A 15820-nucleotide genomic window follows, 5' to 3' on the forward strand; every position below is an offset into this window, starting at 1 on the left:
TTATATAAGGGGCGCCTGGGTGGCTCAGTTGTTAAGCGTCTGCCTTCGGCTCAGGTCATGATCCCAGGGTCCTGGGATTGAGCCCCACATTGGGCTCCCTGCTCGGCAGGAAGCCTGCTTCTCCTTCTCCCACTCCCCCTGCTTATGTTCCCTCTCTCGCTGTGTCTCTCTCTGTCAAAAAAATAAATAAATAAATCTTAAAAAAAAAAAAAGAATTTATTATGTAAGTGAAATATTTATCATGGAAAACTTAAAAGAAAAAAGCATAGGAGGGAAAAATGTCATCCACAGTCACTCTTTTTAGAAGTAACCATTACAGTTTTGTATTGCCAAGGTCTTTCATCTTGAATTTACTAAGTCAAATTTTTTTCATTGGTGGGGGTATACATGAGTAGGCCTCAGTCATGAGTCTTTGCTTAGATTTGTACACCTTTTATAGCACTCTGTCCTCTTCATAGAACAACCCTCTCCATTTATTTAAAAAAAAAAAAAAGCAGATGATGCCACTATCAGCTGCTTCTAATTAACCTCCCCTGGCTGTTTCAGTAAATGACTCAGCACCTGGACTTCTTAAAGCAGTCAGGTTATTTTGAATCACAACCACATAAAATCACTTAACACTACTCTGGAAGTTCAACATCAACATTTCTTCCTGTTGCCTTGTTTCTAGAGTCCAAAATGATCATGTTAGAACCTTTGCTATTATCCTTTAAAAAATGTGCCAGAAGGTATGAGCCAGTCAGTCTAGGAAAGTGGTTCACAGTTTCCAGTATGAGAAGCCCTTTTTAATAGAAAAAAATTTTGAGGAACCCCAGATGATTGTGGCTGGATATTTAATATACATTGAGTGAATATATACACACTGTTGAGGATTTAAAATAGGAATATTAAATGGAAATGGGTGAACTATATTGGGGAATCCATTTTAAAATCCCAGATTTCCATTCAAAATAGCATTTCACTCCCTTTTATTTTCCAGGCTAGGTTCTATTAGTTTTCCTATTAATACACCCTACCTTAGAAAGTCTTGCCTCTTATGTATCATATAGGCAGGAATTGTTATTCTGATTTCATTTGCACTCCAGGGCCAAACCTGGGAGTCACATAATAGATATCAAGATGACAAGCACACCTTGATGTACCTTGGACCTTTTTAACCCTCTCAAGATTTCTGAATGAAATCTTCAAAAGCCACTCTTGCTGAATTGGAGAAGGGTTCATTGGCAGGCGCATTCTTCCCACTACCTGTTAATGGTGTTTTGGGGGAGGAAGAGGCTGCTGGCAAAACACCTGAAATCAACGTCTGCTAGAATTGTGTGGGCAAGTTTGATTTTTGGGGCTGTTTATATTATCTCAAGAACCCAGGAGGTTATGGCTTCAAAGGTAAAAGAGGATTCTGATAGTGGTTATATGAATATAATATTGAGAAACCCTTGCAATAATTCCATACTCTTCCATTTGCCATCAACACGTTGGGAAGCAACGACTCAGGGTTTTGTAAAGATTATATACACTTATGAACATATCTCAGTTATTGTGGCAGGTGGGTGGAATGATGGGGAAAAGACTACGTCAAAAACACTAACAAAATCTAGAATTACTCCATGGACTTGGGGTCTATATGTATTTGTGGGTAAGTCCAGGGTGGCGTGAGACCTCTAAGCAGCTATATATATGACCATGTCCGTACTTGCTCAAAATAAAGTGCCAGGGAAGTCTTACTAGAGTTCTGTACATTTCAAATGAGGGATACTCCCACAGATTTCTCCTAGGTACAGGCAATTGGGAGAGAAATGCCATATTAGCTGTTCACAATAGCTTGAGGCACTAGTGTGCAACTATCGTGAGAATCAGCTCTACATAATATTTGGCAAAGTATTTTAAATTCCAGAGTCTAAACCTTAATGAAAAAAACCCACATTTTTTTGGTGGTCTGAAAACCAAATGAGCTATTATACAATAATTACTATAAAGTATACCTGAGTTATTTTATCTGTAATGAACACGTAGATTTCATTAGTACTAGTGGAAGAAAGTACTAGCAATTAACCAAAGAAACATTAATTAAGAAAAGATGGTAGAAAGAAGTTCTTTAAAAAATAACTTCTATTGGTCTGGTTTAAACTAATGTCCACTAACAAAGTCATTTCTTAACAGTTATAGTCTAAGTGAAAATGAACCAAAATGAACTAATTTGTTTAGACAGCCTCCACCTTCTTTATCACTGTGGCATAATTTATGACTAGTTGCTTCTGGCTTAGAGGTTAGTTGTCTGGGGCTTATTTCCTTTATACCCTGTCTCAAAAATAGAGATTTCCTAAAACAGCATTAGAAAGCTCTTGAGATGGTTGCAGAGATTAACCGTAATTTTGGCCAGAGTCTAATCTTGTCTGGATTTGGCTCAGTAATAGGACAACAGCTGTGTTTATGAGAAAGATCAAAGTTTTGTGTTTAACCATTAGAAGCAAAGATACCAGCAGCATTTATTGTCTTTTACTATAAAGAAAGGAAACAGGCACTCAACTCAATCTAGCACTAAAAATGCAGTTGGCAGAAATGCTTATTTCATACATCTTTAAATCTATTGGGTTACTCAAAGTGTTTGCAAAGGCTGAGAAACCTGGTGTCCTCTCCTTTTACTTACCATTGTTCATATGGATTTTATAAGCTTACATAAGTATTACAAGTCCCAAGGTAAGAGTATTCTGTTAAAAATTAGTTGAGAAGGCGAACAGCAATATAACAAACACATAAATTAAACAGAAATAAGCCGATCCAAAGAAATTTCCAGGCAAATGTAACTCGATCCTACATACAGGCAACAATTGTTTTTACTAAGGTAGTTCAAAGAACAGCTGAAAAAGTCAGAAAGGAGATTCAGTGCTTTTGATTTCCCATGAAGTCTGTATCCATGCATGCAAAAGAAATTGGTTATGTTGAATGTGAGTAATGGATATGTCATCAAATGTGTATTTGTTTTTCCTTTTGTGAAATGAGATCTTCAAAGCTGATATCCTAATTATTTTGTTGTTACTGTGCTTAGTTAACAATGGTTGCTATAATTAAAGTCATGTTAATAACAACAACAAAAGAAAACTTCTACCTATGTTTTAAAAGGCATATTTCTTTAAATGTATAATTAGAAATGAATGTTAGCTGTTTTGAAATTCTTTCCCAATGCCTGTTAAAATAAATGTTTTTGAATCAGCAAGGTGTTAGATTAAAGAAACAGAGTGTTCTCTCCTGTCCCTGTTACTGAGCACACCGACAGCTTGATAAAGATCTATTGGAACAGAATGTTGCTTCTGAGGACTTGACTATGCTCTCATGAGGAATATGTGGAAATGGACCATCATAATGATGATTTTTACTTTGCACATTTTATTTGGGCTCAAAACTAAGGCTATTACTGGTATCATATAAAGTTGGGTTGAGTTTAACTTTTTGAGCTACAGAAAAACATGGGGAATAATCTGGAGCAAATACTTGTCCTCTCCTCAGAAATCAGTCTTGGGCACAATACTGTCTCATAACTTCCCAATCAGCATTTCTGGGATAATGTCAGATTTTGGACAATTACAAAAAACCAGACACAAATGTGCAAACCAGATTTCAATTTCTTCTTCACTGACATGAGATTTAAAACAGCAACAGGAACATTTCTAGGTCAGTGTCAATATGTAGTCACAAATTACCAAAGAAACAAATTGGAGTGCATGGGTGTGCGATTTTGTGTTTTGGCATGGGAGAGACATTGAAATATTCAGTGTACAAGCCAAATCATAAAAATAAAATGGGACTTATGATCCCATCATTTTGAAAGAGTAGGATTTAGTTCTGACATCTTGCAGATTTGTGATATCCTGACTTTTGCTTCAACAATCCTAAATAATATGAGTTTTAGGACATAACTTTTTTTTCCTTTCCACAATGTTTGTATGTGAAGCAATCCTCAGAGAAACTTATTTTCAACAGAAGAAAAACCCTCTTAGCCATACACAAACATGGAAAAACTAAAACTAACTAGGATACATATACATACACAAAAGCAGAACTCATGTTATTTATCAGGAATTAGAAGTCATGACCAATAAAAACTCCCCACTAAACATTGCCTCCTTTGTTAGTCTAATTTAAACAGTTTACTAAGAACAAAGTTTTCTAATGAAAAAGAGTATCATTACACCATTTAAAGTAATTGAACATAGTAAAGTTTAACAAATGCTTACTCAGGATAGCGTGAATACCGCTCCTGAAGCTAAGAGGTAAAGATATCCCTCTCATTTCTTGAGACTTTAGTGTCACTATGGTCACCATATTAATTTACAAATGAAACAACCATTTTCTCTAAGGACACTTCCTGCCTCTTGTTGGCATAAATCCACAAATTTAGTACTTACATGACCACCATGGGTTACCTTTTCCCAGGACAGCTTCCCTTAACAGACAGTACTACTGGGTAATTTCTTCAGATAACTTATATTTGGATAAGGCCTCATTCCAGAGAACCCATTTCCTAAACACCCAAAGACCCAAGGCCAACATACCTTTTTAATCTCCATCCTTAATCATAACCCACTCAATTCCTAAGTCAACTTTCCTAAGTATAAGACAATTTTCAAATGCACTGGCTCAATCTGTCATCTCAATATGTATCCCTTACTTTTGGGACACATCCTGAAATGATAGATTTTTACAAATTCTTTTGTCTATCCTGATGCTTTTAGGGTTCTCTGTCCCATCACAGAAATTGTTAAAAGGAAATAAGTCCAAATTTCCTGCCCTTTGCCTTTTTAAGTTCCAATCTGCTTATGAAGGGGTAAAGGAAACTATTTCTACTATTTGGTAATAATATTTTATTGTATCAAATAGTTGACTTGGAAATTGCTTATGCTACACAATTTTTTATCTGTACTATAAGCATGTAACAGTTTATACCAAACATCTACATGATTATAAAATTTCATTGCATTAAAAAAAACTACCTGCAACATTTCATTCTCTTAAAGCTAATTTTCTTGATTCCATTAGATATGTATTATAAGACAGCTTATGAATAAAACACGATTAAAAAATATTCACTGGCATTCTTAATTAAAAATAACACTTAAATTCCTCAAAAATAAGAACTGTACATCTCTGAAATAAATTAATAATACCTACAAATCCCCGAACTGTGAGGCAGACCCATGTTAGGTATTTTTATTCACCTTAAGCTAATACTCACAATAACTCCATGAGACAAGTAGGCTCTGCCTACTTGTGTGCGCTCTCTCTCTGTGTCAAATAAATAAAATCTTAAAAAAAGATTTAAAAATAAAAACAAAACCAAAAAAAAAAAAATGGCATATAGTAAACAGGACTGAGTAAATCAGTCACATTTTTAAGAAACTGAAAATCATTTTTTTACAAGATTTTATTTATTTATTTGAGAGAGAGAGAGAGCACAAGCAGGGGGAGTGGCAGGCAAAGGGAGAAGCAGGCTTCCCGCTGAGCAGGGAGCCCGATGTGGGACTCAATCCCAGGACCCTGGGATCATGACCTGAGCCGAAGGCAGATGCTTAACTGACTGAGCCACGCAGGCACCCCTGAAAATCATTCTTTATATTAAACTGAAGAATAATTTTTTATTATTACTGAGGAAGTTGTAAGACCCTTACACATACAGAATGCTAACAAAAATGGATACACCCACACATAAACCTTGAACCACTTCCAGAGTAACACTAAAAGGAAATACCTTGTTTTCCTTTTGTAAATGTTTGTGTCTCTGAGAATTAGGAAAACAGCATATATTTGAAGTATAGAGGACAGGATATACTTTGGATAATCCTGTGATAAAATCACAAATATATATGTTTCTCTAGTCATCTCTTTTCTAGAGCTGCTGAGTCAATTATAGCCTTAAAAGATGATTTAAAAAAATATATGTATGTGTTATGTATGAATATATACACACATATAGAACAGAGCAGGAAAATGATTTTTCAAACCATTAACATTTTATTTAACAGAAGCAACAAATGGGACATTTCTAGAGCTTACAGTATATTTGATATAAAAATAAGGAATTCTCCAAAATATGTATTAAAAATACCAAGTTTATGGATCTAAGGTACACAGAAAATTTGTTTTACATTTCAGTTACCCAAAACAATAGCTTGTGGTCTCCTCCAATTGCACACAGTGGGAGAGTTCTATGCCAGGAGAGGCCAGATCCGACGGCTACAGAACCAATGAGGACAGGCTACAAAATACGTGAAGAATTAAAGAAACTTAATAAATCACCAAAGTTAATAAGTAAAAACTACCCTACAAAAATAAGAAATGCATTGATAAATTGTCTTTGGCTAACACAGAGGAAATAGAATGAAAAATATGCTCCCTCATAGGTGAAATACACATTATTTGTCTGCAGCGGGCTAGAATGAAGGATACAAATACTCTATGAGTAACTGGTTTAGCTTAGACTCAAACATTTTTGTAGCCTAAACCAAGCAAGTGAGTAAAATTATTATGTTTAAATGAAGAAGGAAATAAAAAAGAAATAAAATGCTTCTTACATGAATACTGGCAAAAAGGTCTGTTACCACTGGTGATTTAAACACCAAAAAATGCTTTCTCTTTCCAATTTAAGCATATAAGACATTCACAAATGTCTTTAGTTACATTACAAATTTGGGGGCTATGAGTAGAAAAGTAGAAAACACAAATTTAAAAACACATATGCCATAAAACAACTCCAAATTACCTGAGGGTGTCCTAAATGATGAATCTGAAACTGGCTTGCAATTTTGCCAGGATAACCAGTGGTTGCAAACAAGTTCTCATTAATTGTGGACCACCTAAGAAAAGACAAAAATACCCATAGTATCCTAGAGATAACTACAAACTTTTCTAAAACAATTTATTTCTTTTTGCACAAAACCAATAATTTTATGTCTAAATTTGTTAATACAGCTTTACAACTGGACTGGAAATTTCAGGGAAGTTAGCTATAAATATTTTCTCATTTTGTGAATATTTATTAAATGCTTGCAATGTGCCACTTTGTTAAGTTCCAAAGTTACACAAAGTTAGCAGTTCCTTTCTTATAACCAAAGGGCTGACAGTGTGGTGGGGGATATAAACATGGCATCAGACAAATATAAAATATTTCACAGTGCAATACATTAAAAAAAATTAATGTTCTTATTGACATTTGTTAGAAGATTAGTGATAAATTCATGCATTTAAACATCTAGAATATTTAGATATTTGAATATTTAAGCTTCAAGATATCCTAGACATTGAAATACCGTTAATGAAACAAAAAGTGTTAATATAGCTCCAGCGACATGCCTAGCACTATAATAAGTACAGTGGGGAAGATATATGAAAAAAAGAAAGGATTTGTTGATTAAAAAAAAAAGAAAGAAAAGGCTAAAGTCTGGTTAATATGGGCAGACATTATTAGTTGCTGTCCAACAGCCTTTCTGCCCTTTTTCCATGCTAACTGAACCCCAACTACCTTCTGACAGTGTGACTGACCAGAACGGATGATAGGCAATGATAGCAATCCCTAATAAAAGAGGAGTGCTCCTTCTCCTCCTCTTACTTTGGACAAGCTCGTATGAGGCTATGACACTTGGAACTCTGGTAGTCATTTTGTAACTGTGAAGCTACAGAACCGAAGCCCCGGCACTGTGGACAGCAGAGGGAAAGGGCTGAACTCCTGCTGGCACTGGTGAGCTACTGAGCCAATCCTGAGACTGCCTCCTTCAGAAGCCATCACGTCTCTATGATGTGCTCACATTTCTGAAATCAGAGTGCATCTTACAATCTATGGCATCTTACATTTTGTTGAATATATATATATATATATTTTAAAGATTTTATTTATTTATTTGACAGAGAAAGACACAGTGAGAAAGAGAACACAAGCAGGGGGATGTGGGAGAGGGAGAAGCAGGCTTCCTGCGGAGCAGGGAGCCCAATGCGGGGCTCCATCCCAGGGCCCTGGGATCATGACCTGAGCTGAAGGCAGACGCTTAATGACTAAGCCACCCAGGCACCCCTGAATATATTTTTTTCTAAGGTGTACAAAAAATGATGGTGTCCCTAAGTCCTATAAGTTTATTGGGGGTATTTTAGATTTGTTGAAATACAGCATATAAGAAATGTACTATTTGTTTTAGTCTTAGTTAGTAAGTTTTCATGTTACTTGAAGCTAAAAGCACCCTAATGACTACATTATACAATGGAATATTACGCAAAAGTCAATAAGAACAAGGTAGACATGTATATTAAGTAGAAAAAAAGTCAGATACATAATATAGTGTGTTCTCATTTAAAGCACAACAATGAAGTTTATATGCATAAACATGGGCCCACCTACATTTTACATCTATCAGAACAAAATATAAGGAAGCATATATTCCAAATTGTTGGAGAGGTATTAGTGGAATGGCAATATGTTTTGTATTTTATAAAATTTTTCAAAGAAAATGAATCACTCCCTCACCCAGACAAAAAGACAAAAGCAAAGACTTAGTTAGGAAAGCAAAATAACCATTTATCAAACAATCAGTAAACAAACGCCAAAACACCCCCAGGTGCAAAGGAGAGGACTGGGAAAGTATTCGACATAGGAGAGGACTGGGAAAGTATTCGAGATAGTGGCACAGCATGTGACGAAATAACCAAATTCAAAAAATTAAATGTAACTCCAACAAAAATGGTACAATACCTGAATAAGCAGGCTTGATCCATGTGGACAGGCCTCTTATCTTGAGGATAACTAAAAGGTAACATTTTGTATTTTATGAATTTATGTGCTGGTCTCAAGTAGAGGAACTTAAATTAAGGTTTAAACGGTATTTTTTCTTTAAAGGACACAATGCCCAATGTACTTAAACTGTGACAGAATTCCAAATAAGCACTGGATTAACATAGATGAAATATGATAGAGACACAGATATGATTTAGAACCGCTACAGAACACCATCATTCAACAGAGTCAATGTTTTTCTCTCTTTTTTAAATGTAAATAAACACTGCTTAGATCAAAGGTTTTTTACTTTGCATTGTTCTTCCTGGGTTACTCTCAAAGTAAATCTGCAAAGCATGGGCATCTATCTCTGTTATGTAAAAACCCACAGCTCTGGTCCTTTTCAAGAGAGACTTGTTTCTGCTCTATAGTGAGGCTCAGGTATACAAGAGAGGCTCTGTGGATCACTTAGCAATAGTGACTGACTTTTTGGGTATGCAACAGATAGTTGCTAAGGAAATACCTGGATCGAGTAATATCCCAAATTAACCAATCATTTCCTGCAACAGCTCCAACTTTGAAGGTATTTTTTAAGCACCAGTGGGCTGACATTAATGGCATCTGTTCTGATTCCAGAGATAAAATAGCCTGTTGAGTCAAAAGATCATAAAACCGGATTGTTCCATTCTTCTCTGCAACCATCAGCTGTAAGACAGAAAAAAAAATTCACCTAATTCACTAGCCAAATCTGAGGCAGTAATTCAATATTATATATAACATGTAAACATTTGCATATATTACAAATGGGACATCAAACGCAAATGAAATAGGTGAAGCCTATGTAAAAATCTCTGTCAAATATTAAAAAACTTACAGAAAACTGGTGAAAGAAAGACTCAGGAAAGTTGAGTACAATTTTAAATGATGATGTATGGTTACTAGGAAATAAGTCCAAAGAATCATTCTGGGAAAAGTTACAGCTTTAAGTTATGTGTCTAGAAAGGATAGCTAAGTATGTATTTCTCAACAGAGCTATATTATGTGTTACACATCCTTATGTGTCGTGAGATTATTTCCAGAATGGAAGGCAGCATGGTGTAAGGAGCACAGACTGGCCTGGGGAGCAAGGCTGCTTCTTCCACTTAAAAGCTAAATGACTGGTCAAATTACAAGTCCTTGATTGGCAGCCTTCTTCTTTCTAAATTGTATATATAAGGATAAGAATAGCTACAGTGTTGTTGTGTTGATTAAATGAGTATTATAGGGGGGTGCCTGGCTGGCTCAGTTGGTAGAGCATGTGATTCTTTTTTTTTTTTTTTTTAAAGATTTTATTTGTTTATTTGACAGAGAGAAACACAGCAAGAGAGGGAACACAAGCAGGGGGAGAGGGAGAGGGAGAAGCAGGCTTCCCGCCGAGCAGGAAGCCCGATGCGGGGCTCGATCCCAGGAACCTGGGACCATGACCTGAGCCGAAGGCAGACGCTTAACGACAGAGCCACCCAGGCGCCCCGAGAGCATGTGATTCTTGATCTCAAGAGTTGTGAGTTTAAGCCCATATGTTGGGTGTAGAGATTACTTAAAAAAAATAAAATCTTAAAAAGGTAATACATGTAAAGCACCCAGTACTATGCTTGTCACAAAGCAGCCACTCACTCAATATATAGTAGTTACTCTTACGTCAATATTTCCTTTATTCTAAAATACTACTGATTTAAGATGTTGAATAATGAGCTTGCTCCTTCCTTCCTTCCCTGATCCCTCTCTTCTTCCTTCCCTTCCTTTCTAAGAAATATCTTATCAATGCAAAAATAATCATAAGGTAAATTTCAATTTTATAAAATATTAACATGTGAAAAAATTTATTTCTTAGAATCAAAGAAGCAAGGCATTAGAATACCCATTTGTGAGAGTTAAGGTAAAGAGATTGCTATGAATAGATAAGTAGTTGTTGCCCAAATAAAATGGTTTAAAAACTCTCTATATTTTCTGTAAAGTTCTTACTTTCTAATTCTGGTTATATGAAAACATTCCTGAAGGTGTGAAGTAACAGTGGTAGCCTGGAAAGAATGAGAGACTTAGTGTCAATAATCCTGGGTTCTACTAATCTGTTGAATGACCTGGAGTTTGCTTTTTTCCTATCTGTGAAATGTGGGATAATTACATCAGACTCAAAATGTTACCATATGGCTATAATGTGATATTGTACATAACCGTATTTTCCTAAACCCATAAAACACCATTAAAGTATTGTTACTACTTCTAATAAGACAGATCATGTCTGGCTTAGGACTACTGGCAGTCATTCTATTATTCATTATCTAAGAGACATTTACTGAGCATCTACCTCCACCTTCCCCCACTGCCCACAGAGTTGAGTCTTATTATTCATAGTAAGTAGTTAGAGTCTATTAAATTGCTGCAAACAAGGAATTAGTAAATATTGAACACTGATCCTAGAGGAAATAAAGGGTTGGGTTCTTGTGAGTCTCTGGGCATAACATTTTTGTCAACTGACCAACGTATAATCTGGTATTATGTATTTTTAAAGATACCGTGTTTCATATATACTGATTCATTAACATAGAACTCACAGCTGGGGCATCCGGGTGGAGCAGTCGGTTAAGCACCTGACTCTTGGTTTTGGCTCAGGTCTGATCTCAGGTTTTTGAGATTGAGCCCTGCATCAGGCTTTGCACTCAGTGCGGACTCTGCTTAAGTTCCTCTTTTTCTCCCTCTGCCCCTCCCTGCCCCCTCTAAAATAAAATAAATAAATCTTAAAAACAAAACAAAACAAAAAACAAGCCTCACAGCCAACAGCACTATAGCTCATGCTTGAATAAAGCTTATCTAATACCATATTATTTTCTCCATAAGGCACATCACAGCCTTATGGCACTTAGGAACCCTAGACTGCACTTTAGCACTTAAATGCTTTATGCTTGGGGGCCATTTTACATGGTGAAATCACCAACAAAAAGCACAAAAACGTGGCACTAAATAGACCACAAATAGGACACTTGCTTAGAGTACGAGAGCTAAAACAAGAAGGCAGAGCACTGGCCTCATTCAGCCTTAGCTGGAAATGTGCATCTTAGCCGACTCGAATTTCTTGTTGCTCTGTGCATGTCTGCAACTGTGAAATGCCATGAGTACTGATTTTGGGGTTATAAATAAATTTCAGTGAGTAGACAAACTTGCAGATATAGAATCTGCGAATAATGAAGATCAACTATATACACATGTTTATGCAAAATACTATGCTAATTTCCACAGAAGTCAAAAGTAAAAGATGATTCTTGATATCAAGAAATTTCCCATCTAGAGAAGAGAATTATGAAAAAAAAAAAAAAACTGACCCTAGAATATAAGTAGAATATTGGTAGTCTTTCCAATTTTGGGATTCTTAATAGAAAAGGTAGAATTTAGAACTTTTCTCTAACAGGCAGAATGTTAAAATAATACTAATTCTACTAAGAATAACATCAGGTCAGTTACATGTTATACAACAAAAACAAATGCAACACTGAGCTTTACCTGCCCTGCCTTACTGAATCCTCATAACCACTGTATGAAAGTATTCCTATCATTAATCCCATTTTTCAGAAGAAGAGACTGAGGTGCGGAGTGACAGAAGTAACTTGTTGAAGTCTCACTGCCAGCCTGTGGCAGAGCCTGCATCTGCACTCAGGTCTCGAACCTAGGTCTGTCTGACTATAGAGCACGTGTATTTCTTACTACAAGCTAGACTGTGAAGACCGGTGAATGGTTTGGTGTGCTAATATATAGTTGAGGAGAGGAGACCAAGGAAGCATCACTAGGAACTAATAAAAATATTTGACATTTTAAGCCTGACTCAAAAACTCTTAAGGATTTCAGGTATAAATTATGGATTGGAGACAGGCAAAGTCCATCTGGGTCCTAGGTCCTAAATTAGGAGGCGCAATAAAGCAGGTGGGTTTAGAATGCAGCCGTTGTTAGCCAGACTGCTTGGGTGGGTCTTAGCTCTGCTGTATGACCTCGAGCAAATGACCTCTCTGTGCATTAAGTTCTCATCAGTAAAAATGGAGCTAATAACAGTACCTATTTCATAATATGGTATGAATTAATACACGTAAAGCACTTAGAATGGTCATAGCACAAAACATTCACTATTATTATAGGTTGAAGTCAGACTTAAAACTCAGTTCTGTTATTTATCTTTTTTAAACTGTGCTCAATTGTGATGATAGATGTTTTTTTATTTTTTATTTTTTTGGTTGAAAGCAGATAGAGTAAAAAAGTTTGGGAACTGCTGGAGCTAAAAAGTTTACAGGGGAATTTTTTCTTTAGGACTTCCCAGAACCATAAACAGAATATGCACTGAATTAAGAGGGGATATAGCTTTTGTAGCACAGAACATTAGTACTTGAACCAGAATAAGGTCAAATCTGTGACTGTGTGGCCTTGGGCAAATTAGTTATTAACCTTTTGGTGCTTCAGTTTTCTTATCTATAAAATGGATAGAAAAATGTCACCAACCTCAGAGTGTTTTGTGAGAATTACATGAGAGAACACATGTAAAATACTGAGCACAGTCCCCGGAGCTCAGAAAGCATTCAACAAGTGTCGGTTGTTATAACTCATTTGATTTAGCAGCAATCTACTCTCTTAGAGTCAGAGACTCAGATGTCCTCAGTCCCAATTCTCTGATTCTATGACATCCTAAACTCTTGGTTCTGTTATGACTACCTGGTAAAATCCTAGCTCCAATTGTAGTTAATTGGATTTAAGATCTTAATTGCTCGAGATCACTTCTGTGTCGCCTTTCTGTATTTTAGGTTTTTGTGTTTAGGGGTGACATGATGAAACGGGTATTTTAAGATTAGTTTAACTAAAGTAGGCAAGAAAAATCAAAGAGTGGAGAGCCAAAACCTTTGAAACAGCTAAGCCTTGGTAGGAGTTACTTGTGGGAAAAGAAAGGTGAAGAATGCACCTTAATGACAGAGGAATGTGTTCTAGTAATGTGTTCCTAGGGAAGGAAAAATTAAAAACCTGGAAAAGTTTGCATATATAGAAGGAAGACATCAAAAGTAATTTCAGATTTTGAGTGTATGTGATCTACAGCAGGGACTTCCAAACATTCTGAAGTCATGGAAACAATAAAAAAAGGAGGTGGGGTGGGATGGAGTTTTAATGATATACAGAAGTAAAACAGAAATTAACTTAAAGCATATAAAGGAAAGGGACCTGAATCACAAGCATTAAGATACAAGTTTTGGGATAGAAGTTATAAGAAAAGTTCTTATTTCTCATCTAGGTCACAGATTTTAAAAAGTAGCCTATTTGGGGCATCTGGGTGGCTCCAGTCGGTTAAGCGTCCAACTCTTGATTTCAGCTCAGGTCATGATCTCAGGGTTGGGAGATTAAGCCCCGTGTCAGGCTCCGTGCTGGGCATGGAGCCTGCTTAAGATTCTCTCTCTCTGGGGCGCCTGGGTGGCTCAGTCAGTTAAGCGTCTGCTTTCGGCTCAGGTCATGATCCTGGAGTCCCGGGATCAAGCCCCAGATAGGTCTCCCTGCTCAGTGGGGGAGTCGTCTTCTCCCTCTGCCCCTCACTCTGCTTGTTTTCTCTCTCTCACTCTCTCTCAAATAATAATAAAAAAAAATTCTCTCTCTCCCTCTCCTACTGCCCTGCCTTCATTTGTTCTCTCTAGAAAAAAAAAAAAGGTAGCCTATTGTATTTATACATGGTGATATTAACATTTAGGTAGAATCCCTGTTATACTTCACGTAGACTCACTGCTACAGGGGAGAAATCTTGCATAAAATAAAATATAGGACCTGCCTTCAAAAACAATACTTACATGTGGAACAGTCCCTACATATTTAATATGAATAAATTGGAAAATTTTACTCATGCATATATACAGAGTGTACATTTCTACTGATGAAAGATCCAACATGCCTGAAACAAGGTTTCATGGTATCCCAAGGCTCAGAGAACATACGTATGTAGTCTGGGACATCTCAGCTCAGGATTACCTCCTCTGTGAAGGCTATCAGAAGATCTGATTAATCCTTTTTGTGGGACTTGATCCCAGGACCCCAGGATCATGACCCGAGCCAAAGGCAGACGCCTAACAACTGAGCCACCCTGGCGCCCTGATTAATCCTTTTTTATGTCATGGATCTACTTACTAGATTTTTTAATTCCAACACTTAAAATCTGTGTTGCTGTATTTACATGTTTTTCTTCCTTATAAGCCAGTAATTGTGTAACTTAAGGGCAGGGGCTTTATTCATTCTTTTATCCTCTCTTACACCTAAAGGGCACAGTGTAGGCGAGAACCACCTCTGCCAACAATTCACAAATACATGGTGAAAGAAAAGTTGGAAGAGAAGGAAAAAGGGAAGATACACGCAGAGATGCTCAAGAGGACTAGAATAATGCATCTTCAAAGATCAAGTGAGCAGGGTTTCAAGATAGAAGTGACAGAAATGGTTTCCTTAACTGTTAAATGAGGGTCATCACAGTTGCTATCTCATAAGGTTGCCATGATGATTAAGTGAGCTAACATGAAATGCTGACAATGGGCCAAGTATATTTAGTACTACGTGTTTGCTATAATTAATCAAGCTTATCTTTTTGTGCAAGTATGAGGACAGAAAAGAGTCAATGGAGAAACATGAAGACGTTAGACAGCTATAAAAGCAAGATGCCTAGGGAACTGGCATGAGATCTACACAGCTAAAGAATTAACTTTAACAAGAGGAACACAGTAACTTCTTAGCTTCTGGGGAAAGATGAAATAGAGTGATGCCCAAGAGCAGATACTGGCAAATGAGAGAACACTTGTTGAATGAGTCCTATCTTCTCAATGAAATAAGAATTAAGGTCCATTGATAATAACTTGCAGTGTATTTTTAGAATTTTAGAAAGCTCTACTCTGAATAGGAGTTGAATACCACTGCAGCTAGCTCAAATTTGCCTTATGCCACAGATGCTTTCTGTTTACATATTATGGCTTCAAGCATGGATTTTAACCTTTTTTTTTTTTTTTAATGAATACTGCTACTAGACAGTCTGGGCATCTG

At 36.5% G+C, this 15820-nt stretch overlaps 1 protein-coding gene across 3 annotated transcripts in view; it reads right to left on the bottom strand.

Moving 5' to 3' along the window:
- Positions 1 to 5980: 5980 nt before the first annotated feature.
- Positions 5981 to 15820, bottom strand: part of NUP37 (nucleoporin 37) — a 42151-nt gene continuing 32311 nt past the window's right edge. For all 3 annotated transcript variants that reach the window (XM_032416545.1, XM_032416546.1, XM_032416547.1), the window contains exons 7-10: positions 9273 to 9454; positions 8729 to 8779; positions 6752 to 6845; positions 5981 to 6247 (exon numbers count right to left, since the gene is read on the bottom strand). In XM_032416545.1, the coding sequence (XP_032272436.1) occupies positions 6134 to 6247; positions 6752 to 6845; positions 8729 to 8779; positions 9273 to 9454 (441 nt within the window). In that variant the 3' untranslated portion in view covers positions 5981 to 6133. The remainder of the gene's footprint in view (positions 6248 to 6751; positions 6846 to 8728; positions 8780 to 9272; positions 9455 to 15820) is intronic.

This window comes from Phoca vitulina, unplaced genomic scaffold (assembly GCF_004348235.1).
Source record: "Phoca vitulina isolate PV1807 unplaced genomic scaffold, GSC_HSeal_1.0 scaffold19, whole genome shotgun sequence".
In the NCBI taxonomy this organism is placed as follows: Eukaryota; Metazoa; Chordata; class Mammalia; order Carnivora; family Phocidae; genus Phoca; species Phoca vitulina.